We start from the raw sequence: 26,359 nt of genomic DNA on the forward strand, positions 1-26,359 counted from the left end.
AAGAGAAGAAAACTAAGATGTGGGTGAAAAACATCAAGAAATAAAAAGCTGAAAACAGCCTCAGTTAATGTAGTTAGCTACCCAAGAGTCTTAGATAGGCAGTAAGAGGCTACTGGAATATTCTCAAGGAAGGCATGGGAAGACTTGTATTTTTGAAGCAGCAATTAGGGGATTGGGTAAGCTAACAAGCTGATCATATTTTCCAGGAAAGCAGCTCAGTGGTAAGAGGCTAGGGAGCTACACTTGATGAGAACGTACACACTTGGTCATAGTGAAGAGCTCAGAGAGAAAAGGAGAAAGAACCAGGATAACTCTTGTGAACTAATAGATAAATGATGCCTGCTGAGATCAAAATTCAGAAAACAGGAGGAGAAATAAGATTGGGGAAGAAACATTAAATGGCTCTGTTAGTGTTCGAAGTGCTTGTGAGACACTTAGGATTTTTATTTTTCCTACTGTTGGGTATTAAATTCACAATGAAAGCCTCTCTAATTCTATCCTTGCCTTAAGTGATTTTGTGATTTCAGATCTTATTTTGTCATAAAGTTTATCGTTTATCAGAACCTTACTGCTATTTATATCAAATTGGTTCCATGATGTTGAACTACAAAGCCTGTCTATTGTGTATGTGTATTGATACATAGTGATCTCTTTCAGTATTTTAGAAATAAAAGAAGACTTTTGCTTCACTATTTCATGTAATTTAGAATGCTAAAGAGAAAACACAATCCTTTGATTTAATAATCAAAATAAAAAGTCAATGAAAATCATATTTACCTAAATTTCTTCCCTATGTATTTCTCTTGGGGCAGGCTGGTGCTAGCAGACACATACTTTTCCTACTCAATATTTTCTACTCAGTATTTTCTACTCAATATTTCTACACAATTTTTCTACTCCATATTTCTTCTACTCAAACTACCTTTTCCTTGGAATGTCCCTGGACATCAGGACTATTTTTTTTTTTTTTTTGGTTTTTGGGTCACACCCGGTGGTGCTCAGGGATTACTCCTTGCTGTCTGCTCAGAAATAGCTCCTGGCAGGCACGGGGGACCATCTGGGTCACCGGGATTCAAACCAACCACCTTTGGTCCTGGATCGGCTGCTTGCAAGGCAAACGCCGCTGTGCTATCTCTCCGGGCCCAGACATCAGGACTTTTGATGGATTTGAAAGATTCAACCAAAGTTGTTGCTAAAAAAGGTCTTTTACTAAAAAAAGAAAAAGAATTGACTAATATTTAATATGCAATCTAATCTTATACTGTTCCATGTAGCTTAAAGTAATTGCAAATGATTACTTTTCTTTCCCATTTATTATCCATATTATATTCTTTGCCACCACTAACCATCTGATCATATTTTGTTAAATAAGTTCTTTTTATTTATTTTATTTAATTAATTAAATTTTGTTTTTGTTTTTTTTTTTTGGGGGGGACACACCAAGTGATGCTCAGGGGTTACTCCTGGCTATGCACTCAGAAATAGCTTCTGGCTTGGGGGACCATATGAGACACTGGGAGATTGAACCGTGGTCCGTCCTAGGCTAGTGCAGGCAAGACAAACACCTTACAGATTGCGCCACCACTCCAGCTCCTGAATAAGTTCTTTGTTTTTGGTTTTGATGTTCAGGGGACTATATGGTATACCAGGGGTTCAAACCAAGCTACCAATAGGTGAAACCAGAGGAATGGTCTCTCTGATACTTAAAATTCTCTTTAATCACTTCTTTTATCCTTGACTTTGATTAAGAAATTATTTGGGAACCAGAAACACATTTTCAGTTTCTTTTCTCTCTCACACAGTGTTTGGCACAATGTTAACTATATAGTTGGTGTTTAATCAATGTGACAAATTAATGCTTTGAAATGCAGATTGGTAAAAGAGTTTTACAAATCTAGACTTTTTAAGAAGCAGGTATAGACATTGCTAGATGAAATCATATCGGTTATGTTTCTAATGAAGATAAAAAGGTGAAAATCAAATAAGCTGAAGAGTTGATGAGATAGTATAGAAGTGACATAAATGTAGTTGAATTCTCTTCAGACCAAATCAACTTGATAAGGAGGAATATATCTAAATAATTCTGAACCTAATTAGGAATTCAACTTCACATGAGTAAAAGTGAAATGAAATTAAAGTTAAAAATCTCCCTATTTTTGCTACTTAGGGTGATATTTATTATAAAGGTTATAAATCAAATACTAAAGCATTAAAATATTGGCTCTAAAAGAAGTCAGAAATTTTACAGATATTTGTGGAATTAAAAAGTACCACTTCATTTAAGTTTTCCTAACAAGTCATTTAGGAGAAGTTTGGGGTAGCCAAGAGAATAGAAGGAAAATGATATAATGGGCTTACTGACCTGACGTGTCTAATTCAGCAAATTATTCTTTCTCAGTGTATTGGAACTTTTAGAGCGTTGATTTAAGGCCTTAAAGGTCTCATTTGTATGTGACTTATTAAATGCAATCCTCATAGATTTTTTTAAAGAGTAGAGTGACTCATTTATATTTTAGGAATAAGATGCACTTACTAGAAAAGATTTATTATATTTGAAAAAAACCCATGTAATTTAATAATTCCAAAAAATAATCCAAACCACACTGGCAATTACCAATAACCTTGAAATACCTCCACTGTAATCTCCTTGGGGGCTACAGGCCACTTGTGTTCATATTTTTCTTTCACAGTTTGTTCCGTGTTAGCAGTTGGATTTGAATTCTCAACACGCACTCCATGGCTTGGCTTACCCACCAGATTTTGAACAGATTTTACCATATTCTTTAAATCCTCTGGGTAAGGAGTTGGATATCGTTTTAGGTTTATTTCAACCTAGAAGTTTATAAAAAGAAATTTAACATAAAAATACCTTCAGCAAACATATTCACAAAACAACTCCATTATGTGCAGTAATATAACCAAATGCAACATGGTGAGTGCTGAGTGGGCTGGGAAAAGTATTGGAGAGTAGATGTGTCATTCACATCAGGTCTCCTGGGAATCTATCTTTGACCACCCTAGAAAATTGAAAATATTTTTTTTGGCTTATATCCAATCTCTGTGTACATGTAATACCAGGGATTGTATCCAGGGTCTTCCACACGGCCTAGTACTAGGCAAATGGTCAACCTCTGAGATATATTTCTGACTATCACCAATATTTAGGTCTTTTCTCTATAGATGGTTGAAAGAGTAATAGGACACTTAAAAGATTGGTAATTTCTGAAGATTTATGAAGTTCCTATTAGCTGATATTTTTAGGACTAAGAAGCTCTTCCCTTTCCTATCTCTGTTACTTTCAAGTAATTCATTTGATGCTAAATATTTTTGGCTTTTAATGTAGGATCTTAAAAAACTTATTAGCAGAGTTTCACCGTACTTAGAAATGAAGAGTTGAAAATATATGCTACCCAAATATATGCCAGTTCTATGTTGATTAGTCTATAACATCAAACATTAGGGTAGCAAATATTTGTTAATAATAAATCAAAAAGTGCTTTTTGGTCTTTAACTTTGGCTTGTTGGTAATACCTTACAATAGAGAGAAATTTAAAAAACAAGTGAGAATCTTTTCAATGACATTTAGGTAAAAACACACATTTGGGTTAATATTTATCAAGATATTTATTTTTATTATTAAGATAAAATTTTGGTGTTTTAGTCCAATTTAAGGGCATGTGCATGTTAATGACCAAGAATTAATTTGGAGACAGGAATAAGATATTCCCTATGAAATGTCTCACTATGAAGATATTGATAGTTACAACAAAACAAAAAAATAAACCTCCAAATTATCCATTCTCAGTAAATAGCTATAAGAGAAATAAGGGGACATATTTACTTGGCCTAATTTATTTAAAAAATTTGTGCAACATTTTATGCATCTGAGTAGAACCAACTTTACAAAATGGGATGGTTTATGTGATTGTGGTAAGTATGTGTCTGTCAAAAGTGTCTGTGAAAGGTAGGTGGAGGGAGGAAAGGAGATGGAAGAGCTTGTTGAAGGAGGAAAAGATGTGGGGATGAGTGAGGAAGAGAGGAAGAGGAAAGGGCATACACATACCAAACCCCATGTTCATGCGATGTAAGAAACTATGATGTGGTTGAGATCTGAGGATTATAAATAGGAATTCAAACACTTTTGCTCATCTGCAGTTTTAGCAAATCCACCAACTTTGTTATCCTGATATTTTATCTGATGACTCATGTTCCGTACCATAGACTGAGATTGGACTCTAGTGTTTTAACATGCCTTTTGGTATGAAAATATAACTTTTTTCCCCAGTAAATTTTTGGGAAAGCAAAACCAGATTACCTTGTTAGTGAAAATATTCCTTATGCAATTTACTCTTTTGCAAGTAAAGAGATGAAATTTTTAATGTCTAGAAGTATTGTTATAAAATATGACCCAAGAGAGAATTGTAAAAAAAATGTATGAGTTGTTAGAGTATAATCTAAATATTTCAGACTACTTAATTCATATTGAATTCTAAACTAAACATGATAGGCACAATTCTACTGGGGCTATGTTAATTATTTTAGATTTGCTGTTTTCATTAGTATTGGAAATGTTAGTTACAAATTAAAACTAGGCTTAACTTAAAAAAATTATCTTGTTGAACTTGTATTGAAAAATAATTGATATCAAAGTCTAAAAATAAGATATCCTACTTTCAAAATCTTAATTGTGGTAATGCCCATTCTAACAAGTAAGACCATTTAGACACTGGTTTATTAATAAAATCAATTTGCAAGTAGGTCATTATGTTTAAATTCTGTACACCTTAAAAATCATTAATGCCAAAAATACCCTTCTAAATTTAATCAATGACAACAAATATATTTCTGCTTATTTTAATTAAATACTAAGTGAAGTAATATATTCTATTTTGGTAGATGTGGTGTCCAGTCTGACATAATTATGTGACAACTAATAGCAATGACATCAATTTTTTCTGGTTATCTTATAAGCAAGATAATGTGATAATTTGGTCACACTGCCAGAAGATGTCTTTTGTAAATATACTTAAGTCTATAAACAGAAGCTAATGAAGCATAAACCTTAGGGTCTGTCACATTCACAGGCCTCTTCAAAGTCTTTTGAGGCTCCCTACTTCCTTAATTAGATGATCTAGATTATTTTTTTCCTTCAAGAAGCCTTTCCCTGAACTGTGAAAGCTTGGGCCTCATAAAATTTGAGTTTTTTTTTCCACCTACATGTTAACTTCTCTGTGTCTCATTTGCTAAACTTCCACAGAATTTACTGCACTTGGAATCTGAAGACTTAAATTTAAGTCATAAATTTATCCCACTAGCCATTAATCACTAATCTTCCTGCCCAGTTTTCTACTGATGTAAAATGGGAATAATAACTTTCCCATACACTTGAGTTTATCTAGCTAAAGGGAGAATGTAGAGTGAAAATACTAAAGTTCTATGAAATGATTAGATGCTATTTCTTATGCAGATTTTGAATAAACATTGTTAGAACCTGGATACCATGGGGTGGTCTTACATGAAATCTATTATTGTCCACATTCTTTTTTTCAAGATTATACATAATGTCAACTAACATTTATTCAATATCTGTCATGTGCAGGGTAGATAGGCAATTGTTTTATAGGCATATTTGACTTATGATTAGTTATTTACATAATCGGTAATGATAGATATTTTCTTAGTAACTAATGATATGTGAATAACATTCAAACCTCATAACAAATTATATCATTTAGTTCCATTTTATAGAAAGAAAACAGGAGTTATGCTAAGTTGCTTATTCCTGGACATATGACTAAAGGTAGTTAGGTTTTGACTCCAAAGCTTAATTTATGAAAGTAATACTTGGCTCAGACCTAGCTTATGAAATAAATGCAGCCATGCTGGAAGAATACCGTATTTAGATAGTGAATTTTATTTACATTTAAATAAGATCATTTCAAAAATTAAAAAAAGCATGATATTTAATACTAATATTGTACTATCTTATAATTTTTTGTTTCAATTTCTGTAAAAGAAACTTTTATGCTCCTTTACTGACGAGTTTGCCTTCATACTTTTTAATATGTAATGCTTCAGACATAAATAAACATATTTACATAATTAGCTCTGTAAGCTTAAACTCAAAAACAGTTTATTTATATTTCTAAGTCATGTCTGTTGGAGATATTCCCTTATTATTTTCATAGGGGATGAAAAATATGTAGATTCATCTGTTAAACATGTTGATAAAAAATTTTGTTTTTCTGCTTTCTTACCAAAATATTGTATATCTCACTCACCATAAAGTATTTGCTCATTTACATGTACATTTTATTAAAATAAAACATCACTTAAATGTCATCTTAATTTCTGAACAAAGAAATGTTAAGCAACATTCTACATATAACAGATCTAAATAAAATGCAATAAATGTGAATAACTGTTGCGTGATGTTGGAGAACCCCCCCAAATTTAGCAGTGAGGAAAGAATTAATGTTAACAGGGAACTTAGGAATATCTCAGATTCACACAGAAGAGTGATTTTCTTATATAAAATATTAAAGTCTCATTTGATTTGGTTGTAAATTCCAGTAAGAGAAATCATAGTTAATGCATTGATTGTTAAACATTTTCTAGGAAGTAATTTTACTTCCTAGAACATCTTACAATAAAAAAGGAAACCTATAGCAGTTTTAGTCAGGGAAAGGCATTCTCAGCTTGTCTTATATTTGAGCAAAAATATAAGACACAGAATTAGAATCTAGTCCATTACATGTGGATGTTAAGGTTTACCCAAAAATTCATTGCTCTTTTTCACCTCCTATTGAGACATTCTATTTTTTATTAAATGCTTGAAAAAAAAAAAACCAAGCTACTAAAATCAGAAAGCCTTATTTGCCACAACTCCCAAACCAATCTTCTCTTACAGGAATTCTCATCATCTCTATCAAAATTAAAGGGAAATTGATGTTTCTCAATGGATGCCCATCTTTGTGCTCTAAGTACACTGTCAGCAAATCTCAATTCCAATATCCTGCTATTTGAAGATCAAGGTTATTGATCTTTATTTAATCTCCTCCCGGAACTGATAACCTAGAAAATTGAGTGCATGCCAGCATGTGTATGTCTGTTTGTGTGTGTGTGTATGAGGGGACAATTTAGATATATTCAATAGTGTCATCAACATTCTGCCCAACTATTGGCATTCTCCCACTCCATTTAAAGAGGTTAAAAGAAAAGGCTCTTGCAAAAAAAAAATCCCCCCAAACAGAATAAATAAATAATAAATAAGTAATAAATAAATAAATAAATAAATAAAATAAAGCACCCAACTCAAAAGCCATTCCAGACCTCCCACCAGTCGGCAACTCTTAGTGGTCCCTCCCCTTTGATTTCTTTCTCCCCATCCCATTGGATATCCAAGAGCAAAACCTAAAAAAAAAAAAATAAAGGAATCCACCTGGGCCATTGCCAGGCTTCCACTAGAGAATCAATATCTCTTGCTCCCACTCATGCAGAACATACCCCAAAATCCACTTTTCCAAAGTTGCCTCTACACCAGGAAATGCTCCTACCCCAGACACCTAGGCCTACCTGTCTGCCACTTAGAGAGGGAAGCGTGGTGGACTGTGCAGCTACTGGCAATGGAGTACACATGCTCCTGTCCTGCTGGAGGCCACTTATACAACCCCATGCCAGCTGGGGGTCATTCTGGGGGACGGGCATGTCTTGGATCTGCTGATCACACCTGGCCCATGGTGTGCAGCAATCGCCAGACAGTCTGGCAGGTTGGAGAGTAATCCCTCGCTGGCTCCGTTCCCAGGGGGCTTGGCAGGAGTGATCCTGTGGGAGAAGGAATCTCCATTTTCTGGGAGAAAGAGGAGCACTGTAGCAATACTTTCACTCGATCATTTCTCTAATTTTTTTTTTTTTTTGGTTTTTCGGCCACACCCGTTTGATGCTCAGGGGTTACTCCTGGCTAAGCGCTCAGAAATTGCCCCTGGCTTGGGGGGACCATCTGTGACGCCGGTGGATAGAACCGCAGTGGTTCCTTGGCTAGCGCTTGCAAGGCAGACACCTTACCTCTAGCGCCACCTTGCCGGCCCCATTTCTCTAATTCTTGATTATTTTTGTTTCCACTCTGGAGAATGCATTGCAAACCTCTACCTCAAAAATCAGTATAAACGTTATGCAATAAGTAAGACAGCACCAAATTATCAGAGGAGGCTGAAGTTCAATATCTTCAGGAACACAATGTCTGTCATATACACTTAGAAGGAGGGCATTAGGCTCAGTCCATTTGGAAGTTGATGGCATTAGGCCAGAGGTTCCTTTTAAAATTTTAGGTCGATTCAAGTTGAATTGGTGGTAGATTGAACGGACATGTAATGAACCAGAATAAGTGATTAATTTAGTGTGAGATTTCAGTCTATTCCACTCAGCATACTTCTGTGATGATTTATTTAGAAGTTTGTTTGTGTTTTTATTTGGCCAATTGCCAATGGCATTGGGAAATATTCAACTTGGCTAAAGCTAAATAGTCAGATTTTTTTGTTTGTTTGTTTTTGGGCCACACCCAGTAACGCTCAGGGGTTACTCCTGGCTATGCACACAGAAGTCGCTCCTGGCTTGGGGGACATATGGGACACCGGGGGATTGAACCGTGGTCTGTCCTAGGCTAGTGCTGGCAAGGCAGACACCTTACCTCTAGCGCCACCAAGCCGGCTCCAAATAGTGAGATTTTTAAAAACAACTTTATTGATTGATTAATTGATTTATGGGCCACACCAAGCATCTCTCAGGTGTCACTCCTGGCTCTGCACTCAGGAATGGCCCCTGGCAGGCTAGAGGACAACTTTATTGATTGATTAATTGATTTATGGGCCACACCCAGCATCTCTCAGGGGTCACTCCAGGCTCTGCACTCAGGAATGGCCCCTGGCAGGCTAGAGGACCAGATGGGATGCTGGGTCCCTCTAAGCGGGTCCCTCCCAGGTCTGCCGCATGCACGGCAAATGACCTACAGCTGTGCTATCTCTCTGGCCCCTAGTCTGAGATTTTTGAAACACGATTTCAATATAGCCAAAGGTAAATAGAGAAAATGCACTCTAAAATATAATGCACCTATTCAGATTACAAACAGGTCTGATCACATAACACAAACAGAGCTTCTAAATAATAGTGCATTTACTGGATTTTATGTTCTTATTGACATATATGCCAGAGTAGATTAAATGCACATTTTTCTTTTGGATCCTTTGAATATGGATTTTTAAGGAAGAAGTATGTGGGTTTTCTTTTTTTTTTTTTTAGCATTCAACAAAGCAAAACAATAAATCAGAGATCCAGTACAGAAGCACCATCCATTGTTCCTGGATTTAAAACATTAAATCCTTGAAAAGGGAACTGAAAAGTTCGACAGATCTTTGTTTATTTTTAGTTTTGCAATTTTCCCCTAGGAATTCACAAGAAACAAAAATGTCTCTGGTTAGTAGACAGCACTAACCAACCATCTGGAAACATTTTTTTTAAACCAAATCTTGAACAACATTGTCATTTTGGGTGCTCCACAATGATCGAGCTCAGCCTTTTTAATCACCTTACTGTTTGTTGAGCGTATTTGTTTAAAGAAAAAGCTTAGTGTGGTAATAAGAATACAGGCAAAAAGAACACACTGCATAACCTAGACTTTATCAACAAGATACACATATTATTTTTTTTTTTTTTTTTTGGTTTTTGGGCCACACCCTGTGACGCTCAGGGGTTACTCCTGGCTATGCGCTCAGAAGTTGCTCCTGGCTTCTTGGGGGACCATATGGGATGCCGGGGGATCGAACCAAGGTCCGTCCTAGGCTAGCGCAGGCAAGGCAGGCACCTTACCTCCAGCGCCACCGCCCGGCCCCAAGATACACATATTATTAATTGAGTCATTAGTCAGTAAGAATGAGAGCTGTTAGTACTCGAGATGGAAAAGGTGCACAAATAATACTATCAAATTTAATGAGAGATTCAAGATGTTGTCTATTTAATAGCATAAATACTGAATGTAGATACAAGATAGATCAGTTCTGATACTATCCCACACAAATACTGATAGAGATTTCAACAAGTCAATCTTTCTCCTTGACTTAGATTCATTTTAATAAAAGATTTAAAATATGATTTGAGGTGAATAGAAACTATTTTTATTAGGGACATATTAGGAACTATTATCACCTCCTTTAAAGCTTGTCTTCATATTCAATACTCATAAATTCTTCTTAAATATACCAAAAACATAATGTATTTCAAATGTGTTAATGCCAATGCAATCTATTAATCTGTCTACACATGTTAGTTTGGCTTCATACAATCTGTATGATGCCTCCCTCAGTGGTTAATACAAAACATTACTCTAGTATTTAAACATAGCAGAACTCAAATGATGCCCATCATCCAGACTTATTTTTTTCTTTCTCTCAGCTTGAATCTCTTTCATGTTATACTCTAGGATAGGGGTGACAGGTCAACTTTGCTCTGTCAGAACTGGGACATGAGTGTTATTCACATAGAAGTACACCAATGCTTCCAGAATTCACATCCTGATGTAGGGAAAAAGACCATCATGGGATTTTAAGATGTCACTAACCATTGAGCAGACACCACTCAGTTTGTTCCTGTCTATTGAGATCATAGTCATGGATGAGTCAAAATGATGAGAAGGAAGAAGAAACACAAAATTCAAAGGTTCACCTTAACTTTCCCAGCACTTTCATCATCTTCTTTTTTGTCTTCAAACTCAAAGGCAACTGTCATGCGCTGCTGTCGCTGCTCTTCCCACAGGGTTGGGTTAAAGCTGTCGCTGTCTGACTGGAAATCTACAGTTAGATTCCAAAGTGTTATTTTTCTACATAAAGTGGTAAGAGTAGAGTTTAATATATTATGCAAAAAATGGTGGTAGGTACTACACCAAACAGAAAAAATGAAAAAAAAAAAAAAGAAAAGAAAGGGAAAATAACAAAATACAGAAAGGAAGAAAGAAGGAAAGAGAGAAAGGGGAATAAAATTCGTTGACATTTTCATATTTTTAAAAACAAATTAAGTCAAATTCAATTTTCCTAAATATTTATTAATTATATATTGGGAGTGAGAAGGTTTTATTTTGTTTGTTTGTTTTGTTTAGTTTTCAGGCTATACCCAGTAATGTTCAGGGGTTACTCCTGACTCTGGTGGTGGTCAGGGGACCATACAGGGTGCCAGGAATTGAAAGAGGTTCAGCCATGCAGTAGGTAAGAGGTCTCCCAACTGTTCAAAGGAGTAGAAAACTTTGAAAGTGTAAAGCCTTTATAATGATAATTGAGAAGCCTGGACTAAACATTTGAAAGCCTTTCTCTCTCTCTGTCTCTCTCTGTCTCTCTCTGCCTCTCTCTGCCTCTCTCTGTCTCTCTCTCTGTCTCTCTGCCTCTCTCTCTGTCTCTCTCTTTCTGTCTCTCTCTGTCTGTCTGTCTCTGTCTCTCTGTCTCTCTCTCACTCTCTCTCTGTCTCTCTCTTTGGGCCACACCTGGTGATGCTCAGGGGTTATTCCTAGCTCTGCACTCAGAAATCATTCCTGGCTCAGGGGGCACCATATGAGACGCTGGGGGATTGAACCGAAGTCAGGTCCTGGGTCAACCGTGTACAAGGCAAAGGACCTACTGCTGCGCCATCTCTCCCGCCCCTGAAAGCCTCTTTTAATCAGTACAATTGCACAATGGTAAATCTAAATCAGTCACAATTCATCATGATATATCTGCCAGGGCTGGATTTAATTCCGTATCTGAGTGATTACCTCACAGCTTCTATTTGTAATCATTAAACTATCAGGATTTCATTGAAGGTACTTCCTATGTAACATCTCCTTTGCAAAGTGGGATTTACCAATGTTTTCTTTTGGTGTGTGTGTCTCTGGGAGCAGATATTATGGAAGGTTCTCTGACAGAAAAAATGAGTCTGTGGAAATTTAGCGTTTAATATTGAGGCACCAATTATATCTGTGTGTCTCTCAAATTAATAGGAAAAATAAAGGCTTATATATCTTTGATTTATATCAACATCTTATCTGATGATAATATCCTTTTTGCAACCTCAATGCATGAAAATCCAATCAAAGTACTTGGGTTAGTGTAGTTTTTTTTCCCCTGGAGAATAAATATTTACAGATATTTTCTTATTACAAGGGATTCTCAAAACTTACTTTTTTTACAGTTTGGCCTAAAAAAAAAGGCAGTTTGCTTTGAATTATAGAAAACTTTCCAATCACTAGCTTTCCTATCCTCTAAGGAAAATAATAAAGCAAAAATTCAAAAGGTTATTATTTTTTAAACATCACTGTTATCTAACTAGATATACCTCAATCTGTTATCTTTACCATAAGTATTCTACTAACTGGCCACTTGTGCTGATTTGTGATGAGAAATTTATGTTATGTTCCAAATACCAAAGGACAAACCTTTTGAATATTTTATGAAACACATAAGAATGAAGATTAATTACTGAAAAAGGTCGGGGCCGGGCGGTGGCGCTGGAGGTAAGGTGCCTGCCTTGCCTGCGCTAGCCTAGGACGGACCGCGGTTCGATCCCCCGGCGTCCCATATGGTCCCCCAAGAAGCCAGGAGCAACTTCTGAGCGCATAGCCAGGAGTAACCCCTGAGCGTCACAGGGTGTGGCCCAAAAACCAAAAAAAAAAAAAAAAAAAAAAAAAAAAAAAAAAAAAAAAAAAAAAAGAAAAAGGTCTATATTTTTCCATCACAGTTGCTGACATTGTTTAGGGAGACAACTTAAAAAAGAAACAATAATTTCAATTTACAAGTCATTTATTTATGCTCCATTGGTAGTTTCTTCCTTTTTTTCTTTTAGTTTTGGGGCCACACCTGGCAGTGCTCAGAGCTTACCTCTTTATCAGTGCCCAAACTTATTCCAGGCAGGGTTCAGGGGACTCTACACAGTGTGAAGGCTAAAATCTGGGTTGGCCACGTGAAAATCACCTAATTGCAATTCTCTCTCTTTCTCTCTCTGTCTCTGTCTCTCTCTCTGTCTCTGTCTCTCTCTGTCTCTCTCTCTCCTTCTCTCTCTCTCTTCCTCCCTCTCTCTCTCTCCATATCGTTGACTCTTACTATGAGGTAAACTGGAGCCTGAGTTCACATAATCAAATGTTTAAAATGTGTTTATGAAATTAATGGACACAGGAAGTACCAATTCATTAAAATGTTCTTAGCATCATACTGTTTTCAGTTGGGGGTCATATATATTTAATCAGCCTTCTGTCTTACAATCCACCAAGTGAGATTACTCTTAAAAACCAATACTTCCGTGCACTCTATCAAAAGGAAGAAGTCTGTTTTAGAATCTTTCTTAAAATACTATGGTGTGGAATATGAGGTTCATGCCTTGAGTTCATGCCCAAAGTATTTTTATGTGTCAGGTCATTTATCTTAGTAGGTTGGTCAGAAATAAAAAATAAAATTAGTCTCTTTGGCCTACAACCATTTTAAACATAAGAAAAAAAAGCTCTTGACAATTTACCTTCATCACCACGAGGTTGCTGGGGAAACATGTAGTTAGTTAATACTCTTTGCTTCGTTTCTGGATGGGCCTCCGTTTGTAAAGGGATAAGGGCTTTGGACTAGAAGCAAAATTATGCATAAATTAGATTAATTTATAGAAAGTATGAGGAATGTTCCCTCTCTATATGGCAAAAATAATAGTCTGGTTTTCATCCAGTTGAATGTTGAATATAATAATAAAAATAAAATATGAAAATATAAATAACTAATACTTAAAAATACTTTTGAAATAAAAGTAATATATAGCACAAGCTTGGTTTTGATCTCTCTTTTCTCTTCTTCTGAGAAGACCATGTGTTTTCTCTCTCTGTCCCTCCCTCCTCTTTTCCTTCTTATTCCTCCAAATGAAATTATTTTAATACACGCACTCACAAATCATATAGCACAGGCAAAACTATGACATAAAGAGTTTGATTTTTCTCTAGAATTTCCTCCTATAATACCCATTCATAATCACTGAACAAGATCACTTTGAATCCAGAAGAGTCCAAACTGTTAAGTTGTTAAATTTAAATTGTTAAAAACAAAGCACTTTTTAATAAGAGTTCTACCTGCCCATTTATTTTCATCAACTGTTATTTTAGAAAGACAAATGGAATTTTCTCTAAACTACATGCTATTTAAGAAAATATGAATTGAATTAGAAAAAATGTAAATATCTTTTGTTCAGTTTTTGCCATAACTGATAGTTCTCAGGGGCTATTTCTGAGCCCCTTATGAGGTATTGGGATTCTTTATTGGAACCAGGTGGTGCCAGGGTCAAAATACAGGTCTCTAGTATGCAAAACATTCATTCAACCTTTTGAGCTATCTCCCATGTGCCTGAACATATATTTTTATTAGACATTTATCTAAAAATAAAAGCCACGATTCACACAAAGACAAGTGACTCCATCTAAATCCAATGTGCCATATTGTGTTTAACAATGGATGGTTATTGTTCATCCTCTATTAATCTCAGACATGGTACTTTTGAAAGGACTTTTTCAAAGGACTTTGATATTGTGCACCAGAAATGTATTGGAAATAATAATATTATCTAATGTTTTAAAAATCTACTTATTTCCTGACATTTATTAATAGGAGTGAAGCTTAAAAAGGGATTTAGAATACTGACTTGTCTCATGAAACTAAGTCAGGCATACATAAAATCACTATTTTAAATGGAAGTCAAATGATATAGTCACAGTTCTGCTCATTCTCTCACAAGAATAATAAATCATGGTATTAGGAGATGTTTTCACAACACAAGGCTGAAAGAAGGCTACATTCTACACTAAATACATTAACACAGTTCACCATGGTGCCAAGAATGATTTATTGATAATGACATATTTATCCCCCAAAAATCTATAATTTATTGATGCGAAGTAAATTTGAATGGCAAACTATTTTTTTTCTCAGCAGATGGAATGAACTTTTGCACTCACTGTAGAAACACAAACATTTTCTCCATTTTTTAGAGGTTTAAAATAATCTTTCACTAATGCAGTCCAATACCAAGATGACTTTTTATCAACTATGCTGCTCTGATGCTCAGGAAGTAATGATAAACTAAACTCAAGGTGTTGACTTTTTATTCTCTATTTAAATTTTGGATAAGGACTTGAAAATTTTCAGATGATAAGCAAAGAATCCAAAGAAAGTCTAATCAATGCTGTCAAAATAGTTTGTCACCAGTTTTGCTGGTGGCACATCATGTGTCTTCATTTCCAGTTAATGAAATTAGGCATTAACATTTAAGGACTGATTTCACGACACCAAGGAATGAAGCCAAAAACAATTTCACAGAAAACTCTGATAATACTCAGAGAAGACAGCAGCAGGATCCTTCAAGAGAGACTTAGAATGAAGTTTATTATAATTAAAAATATGAGAAGAAAAAGGAACATTTAGGGTATCAATTCCCTCTTCTGGGGATTGCGGTAATGATTTCCTTATTCTTTGTCTTCAGAGATATAATTAAACCATGTCCTCTAAGGATATGTGTGTATCACCTAGAGTGAAAGAGCTATAAAAATAATCATTTTATGAATTAGATCTTTGAGATTGAAGTAGCTAACTGGAATCATTTATAGAGGGTGGGGTGAGAGCACCGTTTTGTCTGCAGCCATGAACTTTATATTTCAGTTGCCACTTTTATAAAAAATATCTCTCCTGGGGCATAAAGAACGTATTTGTAGCAATTGGCAAAGGATTTTCTTGGGACGAAGTCAGCAATTTAAAACTTCATAGAGGACTCAGCTTCATAAACAAAATAAACTGGGTAGTGATAGATTTTACCTGATTGTCAGAAAGCCACAAAGCTGCAAGCTCCTTAAGTTTGGTAAATGAGAATGGCAAATTCTTTAATCTGAAAAACATCAAGAACATCTGAGTAGCATGGGTGAAGATAAATAAAGGTCCCTTTTCTGAAGAATTATTTAAAATACATGTGCTCCTTTCTTTGTTCTTCTCCCTAACTCTTTCTTCCTCAAGAAACTGAGCAACCTTTAAAAAAGCGATAATTGCCTGTTCAAAATCCTCTCAAAGGCTATTCTGGTATTTAGAATAAAAACAAAAAATTGTTAACATTTCCTATAAGGTCTTAAATATTTGCACCCCCTCAGCCAACCCCTAGACCTTCCAGCAGCTTTTCTTGCTCTTTTCCTGGTATTGTCTGTCCAGGTAGACAACCAGCTTGAGGATAAATCAATCCTTTTCTCTGTCTGGAAAATTCTTTCTAACACTACACTCAACAGTGCCAATTTCCTTTTACCCTTGAAAATGATTGTATTGAAAAGTTTTTTTTTTTTTTTTCTGATTCCTCCTTTAAATTACTGTGCCCATTTTATTCTTAAAGAACCTTGTATTTTCCTACATGGAACACCTCACAGTTTTAATAAACTTTTTTTTATCTGATAGACCACAGAACTCTATAGATCCCATGGCTTCAGGCTCATTACTTTTACAGCATTAAAAGGGCATTTATTAAGAGAATTATAGCATTTGTTAAGAGCATTTATAGCTCTAAAAGTTCTGTTGACTCCTGAAAGTTTGTTCTTTGCTCTCTTCCTTTTGTCTATTTTGCAAAAGACAATTAAAAAGGACTTATTTTATTTTGTTTTTAGATGCACTTTAAGAAATAAATTATTTTATTCTTTACTGCCACCAATGTCCCCAGTTTCCCTTCCATCTATCCCTCTTTCCTCTCTGTTGCCTGCCTCTGTGGCAGACTTTTTTCTCCTCTCCGCTCTCTCCCCCCTCTCTCAGTCTTTCTTCCTTTTAAACACTGTGGTTTGCAATATTGTTATTGAAGAGGTATCATGCATAACACTTTATCTTCAGCACCTAGTTCTTGTCCAGAGTGATCATTTCCAACTCTAATTGTTTAGTGGCCCCTTCTCTGCCCTAATAGCATTCTCCAGCTCTTTGTGGCAGCTAAAGAGAACATCTTTTAAAAGAAGCATTTGGCGGTAGGTAAAGTTTGTATCAGCCTTGGAATTCAATCAGAATGATTCATTTAGCTTTGACCAGGCTTTGGAAGGCCAAATTGTCAAATGGCTACATCAGCACACTATCTGACATCCCTAATGTTCTGAATGATCAATAAACTGTGATTACAGAGGTTAGCAAATTACAGAGTAATACAAGCAAGGCATACCAATGAAATGATAGCTTATGCCTGCACATTCACTTTTCAATAAGATAAACCTTTTATAATAGCATTGAATAAAAGTTTCCTGTCTTTAATATGCTTGAGTTCAGTGAGCCAACTGATGAAGGAAAGTCGAAAATATTATACATTTTGGAAGCAGTTCATTTTATACTCAAAAACAGTTGATCACTTTCAAATCATTGAATAAATATGAAAAGATGTCAGCAGCCATGTAATTATTAACCAAAGATGCATTAGCTATATAACTTTAGAAAGACTACATTAAATCTGAACAAACAAATATTTATAAAATATAAGTAAGATATAAAGAAGAGTAACAGGATAGTGAAAGAATAATTCTTTTTTATGGAACAATTTATTTTAGCATATGTAACTTAAACTACATTACTCTTAAAAGCTACTTCCAATTCAACTATTCAATTTTGTTTAGTCTAGAAATCATTAAGAGAGGTTTTATGGGAATAATTTTTCATATCATGTGGGGATGAATTAAAAGTAGAACATTAATTTTGCCATGTCAAAATTAAGCGAGAGGGCAACTCCAGAATCATACACTTAAAAAAAAGCTATGTTATTAAGAAATGTTACTCCATTTTTTCTTTCCTTTCTACATACCTCTATCGAGACTTTATTTGGTATCACAAAGAGGCAGTAAATAGGAGTATGGGAGTAATCTTTTAATTACAATGCAAAAAAGTTGTTGATCCTAAATCCCAATTTTCAGTGAAGTTATTTGCTGTGTGTTTGGTGCTCAGGGTATGCTAGATGTGTTGACCTAATATGCCAACTAGCAGTAACCAGTAACTATCAGTAACCCTAGGAGTTATTGATTCTTCAAATTATTTTCTATTTTCTATATCATCATGCATTAGTGTTAATATTAAGATATTAATACAATGATGAATAGGAGTTGAGCAGACCAAGAATTTAGGAAATCCTTTTATGTTTCTCATTAAAAACCCAGTTCTATTTGGGACTGTAAATGAATCTACTGGAATTTCATCTTCTTTTGATATGTGCATGATATTTACTAATTTATTAATAAAATATTACAAAAGTTTGATAAGTGTCTAGCTGAAAGTTAGACATGTTCAATATGTTTTCTTCATATTCATGTTTGGTACCCCAGTCAAAACAGGAAATGAAGTTGGCATCATCTGAGTTTCTCTTTTTTTATTCCCCATCTCTACACCCATAACTTGCTTGAGGCATCAAATTATGAAGCTTCTTTTTCACATTGATTTTTGACATAAATTCTCAAACCCTCTAATAAAATATTTCATACTTTCATAGGGTAAAATTATTGAGCTTGTGAGTGAATTTTTGAAATTTACATTATTACTATTGCCTTTTTCTTAAAGAAATTAACACAAATATAACACCCATATTTATCTAGAAACTTTCAAAATTTAAACATTCTTTTATGATTCTATAAAGATCATCCTTGGTGTTTTAAAATTTTTTCAAATTTTCCCATTGAATCACTCTATATTTTTTTAAAGAAAGCTAATTGACAACAAAGAGTTTATAATTTTGTAATTACTTTAACTAACAATATTGAGTCAATATTTATTTTTATTCTTCCTTATTTATAACAAATTGTAGAAGAAATCAAAGATGAAGTGTATCTTAACTATTTCTTTTTACCCACCACAGTACAGTAGCTATAAAAAGAGAAGCCATGGGGCCGGAGCAATAGCACAGTGGTAAGGCGTTTGCCTTGCACATGGCCAACACAGGATGGAACCCAGTTCAAATCCTGGTATCCCATATGGCCCCCCATGCCTACCAAGAGTGAGTTCTGAGTGCAGAGCCAGAAGTAAGTAACCCCTGAGTGCATCGGGTGTGACCCCCCCCCAAAATCCAATATTTATTTGTCTATTTCACACAAATATGAATGAAAAAGACTCTGATCATCTTATCTGTAATGTTCAAGCCTCATGACTTTAAAAATTTTGTTTACTGGAAATACTTTTGATATTTCTTGGATACATATTGCACGAATAGTTTTGGGAACACACAAATATATACAAGAATATTATATGCATATGTGTATATATTTACTTATATTATTAATATATTTTATAGCCTTTTAATATTTATATTTTTACATATTTGTAATTATATCCCTTAGACATATGGAATTGATTAGATATATAAATCTGAGTATATAAATTTTATAGAATTTTAATATACACCATAATGTATGCTCTTAATATCAAATCATAAATCTAGAAATGCTCAATTTATAAATAATTTAGCTTCTGTCACTTTCTAAATAAAACATGACTATCTGGATCCCATATGCTTCATAAATCATAGGAAATGTCTTCAATATTATTTAAGGAAATGGTAATTTGATTTCAGTAAATAACTCATACATCATCATTGTGAAGTGTTCCAGAAATACCTGTTGTCACTCAGATTTAATACTCTTAGTTTCTGCATCTGTCCAATCTCTTCAGGAAGAAATTCCAGTTTATTGGAGCGTAGAGACATTACTGTTACATTCTTACAGCTTCCAATCTGGGGATAACAAAAAAATAAGGAATAACAATGTGTAAATTATTTTATATTATATTTTCTAAGGTATAGAATAAGCGAAATAAATGTATATTTTCATTATTATAGCAAGACTCTATATCTAATTTTTATAATCTTACTCTTTAAATATGTGTATAATTCTACATTCCTCTAGACATTAAAGTGTATCTTTTAATATTTATATCTTAAGACTTATTCAAAAACAAAAAATAAGGAATAACAACAAAAATAAGGAATAACAATGTGTAAATTATTTTATATTATATTTTCTAAGGTATAGAATAAGCGAAATAAATGTATATTTTCATTATTATAGCAAGACTCTATATCTAATTTTTATAATCTTACTCTTTAAATATGTGTATAATTCTACATTCCTCTAGACATTAAAGTGTATCTTTTAATATTTATATCTTAAGACTTATTCAAATTTTTATTAGAATACTTGACTTCTTTGTTTTTTGGCAATTCAAATGAGCACTAAAACATTTCTGTTTATAATGAAAGGTTATTTGACAAAAGATTTAATATCAACACTTAATAATAGTATTTCCTTAACTATTCTATTTCATTTTATATTTGTTTTCTTATTTATAATTTTTGGTTATCTGATAATATATTACTCATTGTTCCTTCATTATGTAAATGTTGAGCGGAAAATATCAATTGAAGATTACTTCCCATTTTTTCTTACCTCAAGAACATGAAATATTCAAAGATAAAGCTAACAGACTCCTGATGAATTCAGAGCCTAAATGAATATTGATGTACTACATGATACTTGAAGATATTTGCTTAACTTTCTGAACATTTAAAAGTAGACATGCAATGTTTTTTTATAACTTCTTAAGCCAAACCAATAAATTAAATAAAATAAAGTTATATTCTACACATTAAGATACTTGGTGAAAAGTTTGCGATGTGTAAGTGAAATGAATCTTCTGTGTTAAACAGAACTATCACATATTGTTTAGAAGATAATGAACAAGTAACATGTGTAGGTAATCCCTATGTATGGTCACAAATTCACAATGCTTGTAAGATGTAAAACCAAACATTCCTTAAAGTTAATTAACAGAAACAAATTTAGTTCTCACTTCTCTGGGTAATTCTGGGAGAAAATTCTCATCAACTGCTAATGTCCGGAGACTGTGAAGATAGCCAATAGTGGAAGGGAGTGATTCCAGTTCATTACAGCTACAGTCGAATTCTTCTAACAAAGACAAACTGAAAAGTCAAACAGATTTGTTAGACAATTTCAAGGGTCTGATGATGACAGTTTTTGATAAAAGTCCTCCATCCAAATTTCCCAAATAAACGTTTTTCATCCGTTCACTCACTGCATGCTAGACATTGATTTATTTTCAGTTTAGCCAATGGTCCCATATTTTAGTATTATTTAATGGGTGGTTCTAGACATTAATTTATTTTCAGTTTAGCCAATGGTTCCATATTTTAGTATTATTTAATGGCTGGTTCAATTTGGTACAAAAACATGGCCTTTCTCTTTCTAAATTCTCTTGTCAATGAACCAATAAATTGACAGTGAGAGAAGGTTGTGTTTGTTTGTTTTTATAAACATAGATCTCATTTCCAGCCATATGGTCATAATGTCTTAGCCATTGGCACAAAGGTGCCTTGGTGGGAAGGAGCAAATAGAATGCTGTGAAAGGAATAGAATGAGGCAAACCATGAACCACAAAACCACTGATGAGATACTAAGATTTTTTTCCCTCATGAGACAGCAAACTTGTTTTTTCTACCCACTTTCGATATAATGATGTGAAGAGAGCTGAGACTCAGGGATTTGTTCTAGGATATAGGAGGACACAGAACCACTACTTACCTACCCTCTTTCTTAGCTTGTACTTCAGTAGCAAAGGCTGCAGATAGTAAGTGCTCTATGTCTGCAGAGAGTGGGGGTGGGTGGGGGGTGGAATATCTACCTCAAAGGCAGGCAGGGGTAGTGTAGGAGGGAAATTTGGGACATTGGTGGCATGAAATGTGCATTATTGAAGGGAGTTGGACATTGTATAACTGAAACTCAATTATGAGTAACTTTGTGTGTGTGTGTGTGTGTGTGTGTGTGTGTGTGTGTGTGTGTGTGTGTGTTGTACCACACCTGGTGATGCTTAGGGGTTAGTCCTGGGCTATGCGCTCAGAAATCACTCCTGACTTGGGTGACCATATGGGACACAGGGGGATCGAACCTTGGTCGGATAGAACCTGGGTCCTTCCTAGTTTAGTGCATGCAAGGCAGATTCCCTACTACTTGCGCCACTGCTCCGGCCTCATGAGTAACTTTCAAATGTGAAAAAATCCCAACAACATTATTACGATCAGCCTTGTAACCATTTTGTTTAAATGAAGTTTAAAAAAAAAAAGAAGTGAAAAACTATATAGAATGACCCAGACTTTTGATGCCTCTTGAAAAAGATGACAATCTAACAATAGGGCACTTCTAGTCTTCAAAAATTAAATAATGCTATTCTTCATTTTGTTTCATTTTATTCTCCAGACTTGTTCTCTTTCGGCTCCCCAGAAAGGGATAAAAAGCATGGCCATCCACTGATCACAAGGAAACTAGATGTTTCCATGCAGCTTTGAGGAATCTGAGAAAGATTGAGAGCTTGGTACAGAATAAACCTGAATTCAATTTATTTCTCCTAAATGTATAGTTAATATGATCACACTATTATTACCATTCATATCTCTGCTATTTTTTTGCAATAGGTTGAACAAGCCTGACCGCTGTGTAGGGAAGAATGAATTTGAGTTAGTCAGAGCAAGGTTGGAGGGATCATCTTTTCTTCTTTTTTTATTTTGTATCTTGATTGCAAGAGGCTGAATTGAATGCAATCCACTCCTATCGCTTAGTTAACAAGGGAACATAGGGAGCTAGAGAGACAGTACAGTACAGCTGTTAAGGCTGCAGTCGATCTACTGCATGCAGTAGATCCGGGTTCTATCCCCGGCACCCCATATAATTTCCTAAGCCTGCCAAAAATGATTCCTGAGTGCAGTCAGGAGTAACCCAAAGGACTATGGATTGCTCCTTCAAACAAAACAAAACAAACAAAAATGTCAACATACAAATTAATATTTTTCTTGTTTGTTTTTGGGCCACAATTACTGTGTTTACTCATGTCTCTGAGCCCAGGGATAATTCTTTTTGGGCTCAGGGGACATAAGAGATGCTGGGGATTGAACCTGTGTTGGACCTGTGCAAGGTAAGTACCTTATCTAATTGTAAAATAAGTATCTCTAACAGCGGTCCTCAAACTATGGCCCTCGGGCCACATATTGTATTTGTATCTGTTTTGTTTCTTCATTGCAAAATAAGATTATGCAGTATGCATAAGAATTCATTCATAAGTTTTGTTTTTACTATAGCCAGACCCTTCAATGGTCTGAGGGACAGTGAACTGGCCCCCTGTTTAAAAAGTTTGAGGACCCCTGCTCTAGAAAATGAATTTTTAAGAATGAATTTGTTTAGCAATATTGTCATGTTGTATTATTTTGGGTATCAGAAAATAAAACAAAGAACATGACAGGGCTGGTTTATTGTACTGCCAGGAAAGAAATTTTACTGAGCAGTGCCCTGGGTGAGGGTGAAAGTAGGCGAGAAGTCAGTGCTCAAAAGGGGTGGCAATGAAAGTGAGTAATTTCCAGTTAGGATGGAAAATGGGTAAATAGCAAGTGTGGAAGAAGGCCATAAGTCTTGTTTCTTTGTATTTGTAATAAGGATTTTGATAACTCAGCTGCTCTGAGGATCTCATGAGTTATTATAAGAACCCCATATAGTAGCTGACACACACATATATATGCAATATATATATTTCCTCTTCTGTTAGTGACATTAGTAACCTTGTAATTAGATCTTTTGGGTCCCGCACGTGAAGAAGTGTGACATCATGTCTCTGGATGTCCAGTAAATATGACAAGAATGAATGTAGGTTGTAAAACCCAGTCAAGTTTGTGTCTTAAAAAATGCCTAACAGTATCTTACACATATGATGCTTTTACTAAATTTGGCAGGATTGAATAAAAGAGGTTTTTATCAATAGTTTGGGGTCAAATGACTGCAAATGTGATAAAAATACCAGTAATCTTTTCTTTTTTTCTTTTTTATTTTTTTGGGTTACACCTGGCAGCACTCGGGGGTTATTCTTGGCTCCACGCTCAGAAATCGCTCCTGGCAGGCCCGGGAAACCATATGGGATGCCAGGATTCGAACTGTCGAGCTTCTGCATGCAAGGTGAATGCCTTACATCCATGCTATCTCTCCGGCCCCAACAATACCAGTAATCTTACAAAAAATTTCATCTGTACATACAGAGGCATTTAAATACACAAATAATGAAACAAAATTGGAATGAAGGTTTCTTTTTCTTTTTTTTTAAGTCAAAAATAGATTTTATTTGGAGTTACTGAGGAAGGAGTGGTAGAGGATAAGAAAGAGAGAGAGAATAACAAGTAATATCTAAAAGGCCTACTCCAGGTTGTCTCTTTAGGACTGACCCCCGGTGATGCTCAGGGACCAGGTGATATGCTAAGAATTAAGTGGGGTTGACCGCATGAAAAGCATGCACCCCCTCTCTTGTAACATGCATAACATATATAATTGTACTTATTCAAAATAAAAACAAGTTATCAAGGAACTGTAAAGCTCTTCAGAGGGGTGCTTCCTAGATTTTAGTGTTCAAAGAATCAGTAGAAAGTGCATTTGGATTCAGTGAAACCAAAGGTACTTGTGTAACAAATTCCTCAGTTATATAGACACATTTGGAAGAGACATTGAGTGCCATGTTTTAAAATAAATCCCTTGAAATGTTTGAAGGGCAACATTTAAACACACAGAAAATGCAACAAGCATGTCAGTGCTGACTAAAATCCATAAAAAGGGGCCAAAGAGATAGTATAGTGGGTAAGGCACTAGCCTTGTACACAGCAAGACCAAATTTGATTTTCCTGGCACCACACATGGGCTTCCCAAGGATCACTAGGAGTAAGGAATCATCCCAAAAGAATGGACACAATTTTAAACACCACTTTCCCAAGGTAAATTCTATATTTATGTATCTGTGCATATAGTATACACCATAGTAATTTTATATTACATAATATATAAAATATATTATATCATAATATACAATATTAATATATATTATAAATATTTTTATAGTTTATAAATTATATAATATTTATAGTAATAAATATGCCATGGACAGAATGTTTGTGAACCATCCCAATTGACCTTTCATCTATAAGCGCCAGTGTCAAGGTATTTGAAGATGAGCTTTAGGGATTCAACAATAGATGAGATCATGAGGAAAGAACCCTTCTGATGGGATTAGCAGCATTAGTCCATCTGAGAAGGGACATTAGAGAGAGAGAGCATTTCCACCTTCTACCATCTGTCACGTATAAACTTTACATGAGCATACAGCTGGTAGCTTCCATAAGCCATAAAGAGAGACTTCAGAATATAAACTGCCTTATTTAATCCTGGATTTCACAATGTCCTGACCAAAAGTTCCATAATTGGACATCTTCTTGAGCAGATTACAAAAATCGTTTCTCTTAAGATTCATCCCAGGAGAAAAGGTATTTCTGTTAATCTTCCCTACTATAGAAACCCCCACAGGGGCCTTGATGCAACACCATTAACTACACTATGACTAGTATTCACACAGAAGAACACAGGAATTACCTATCAATAAATGTCTTTTATTTTTTTTTTTTTGCAGATTGAACTATTCTACATTATTGAAAGCTAACACTATCTCATAATCATGTATGAGACCTATGATTATTTCCATTTTACAAATGAGGAAATTGGGGGCTTGAATGATAGCACAGTGATAGGGCATTTGCTTTGCATGTAGCTGACCCAGGATGGACCTGGGTTTGATCCCTGGCATCCCATTTGGTTCTCCGAACAAGGAGCAATTTCTGAGCACCAGGAGTAACCCCTGAGCATCATTGGGTGTAGCTCAAAAACCAAAACAAAAAAAAAAAAAAAAGGAAAAGGAAATTGAAGTTTGACGTTCTTGAGGTCAATTAAACAAGTAGGAGGAAATTAAGATGAAATTTCAAGTGTAGCTCAAGATTGGAAATACACTCTATTCAGGTACATATAGGAGAGAGTGGTGTTTTAATAGGATTCTGAGCCCTAACAGAGGCCATATTCTTATTAGGAAGACAAGACAAGACAAGATAATTGAAAAGTTAAATGGCACAGAGGACAAATAAGACATTTATACAAGAAACATAAAATATCACAAGCTCACAGTGCTCTCTTATTGTTATATTGAGTTCCCAAAGCAACTTACTTTCTGTAATACCCCTGTTAAAATCTCAAGTAATGATTGTTTTGAAAGAATTGAAAGAATTAGGAATTCTTTTTGTTTGTTTGTTTTGTTTTATTTGTAAGTTTTTTTTGGTCACACCCTGCAGTGCTCAGGGATTACTCCCAGCTCTATGCTCAGAAATCGCTCCTGGCAGACTCTGGGGATCATATGGGATGCTAGGATTCGAACCACCATCCTTCTGCATGCAAGGCAAATACCCTACCTTCTTGCTATCTTGCCAA

At 34.9% G+C, this 26,359-nt stretch overlaps 1 protein-coding gene across 1 annotated transcript in view; it reads right to left on the bottom strand.

The window, feature by feature from the left end:
- LRRC7 (leucine rich repeat containing 7) overlaps window positions 1-26,359 on the bottom strand; it is a 363,919-nt gene that overhangs the window by 108,392 nt on the left and 229,168 nt on the right. The window contains exons 10-16 of the mRNA XM_049775680.1: window positions 20,862-20,991; window positions 19,631-19,746; window positions 15,846-15,915; window positions 13,522-13,621; window positions 10,714-10,838; window positions 7,576-7,824; window positions 2,632-2,832 (exon numbers count right to left, since the gene is read on the bottom strand). Coding sequence (XP_049631637.1) covers window positions 2,632-2,832; window positions 7,576-7,824; window positions 10,714-10,838; window positions 13,522-13,621; window positions 15,846-15,915; window positions 19,631-19,746; window positions 20,862-20,991 — 991 coding nt within the window. The remainder of the gene's footprint in view (window positions 1-2,631; window positions 2,833-7,575; window positions 7,825-10,713; window positions 10,839-13,521; window positions 13,622-15,845; window positions 15,916-19,630; window positions 19,747-20,861; window positions 20,992-26,359) is intronic.

The sequence above is a fragment of the Suncus etruscus genome, chromosome 6, assembly GCF_024139225.1.
Source record: "Suncus etruscus isolate mSunEtr1 chromosome 6, mSunEtr1.pri.cur, whole genome shotgun sequence".
Taxonomy (NCBI): domain Eukaryota; kingdom Metazoa; phylum Chordata; class Mammalia; order Eulipotyphla; family Soricidae; genus Suncus; species Suncus etruscus.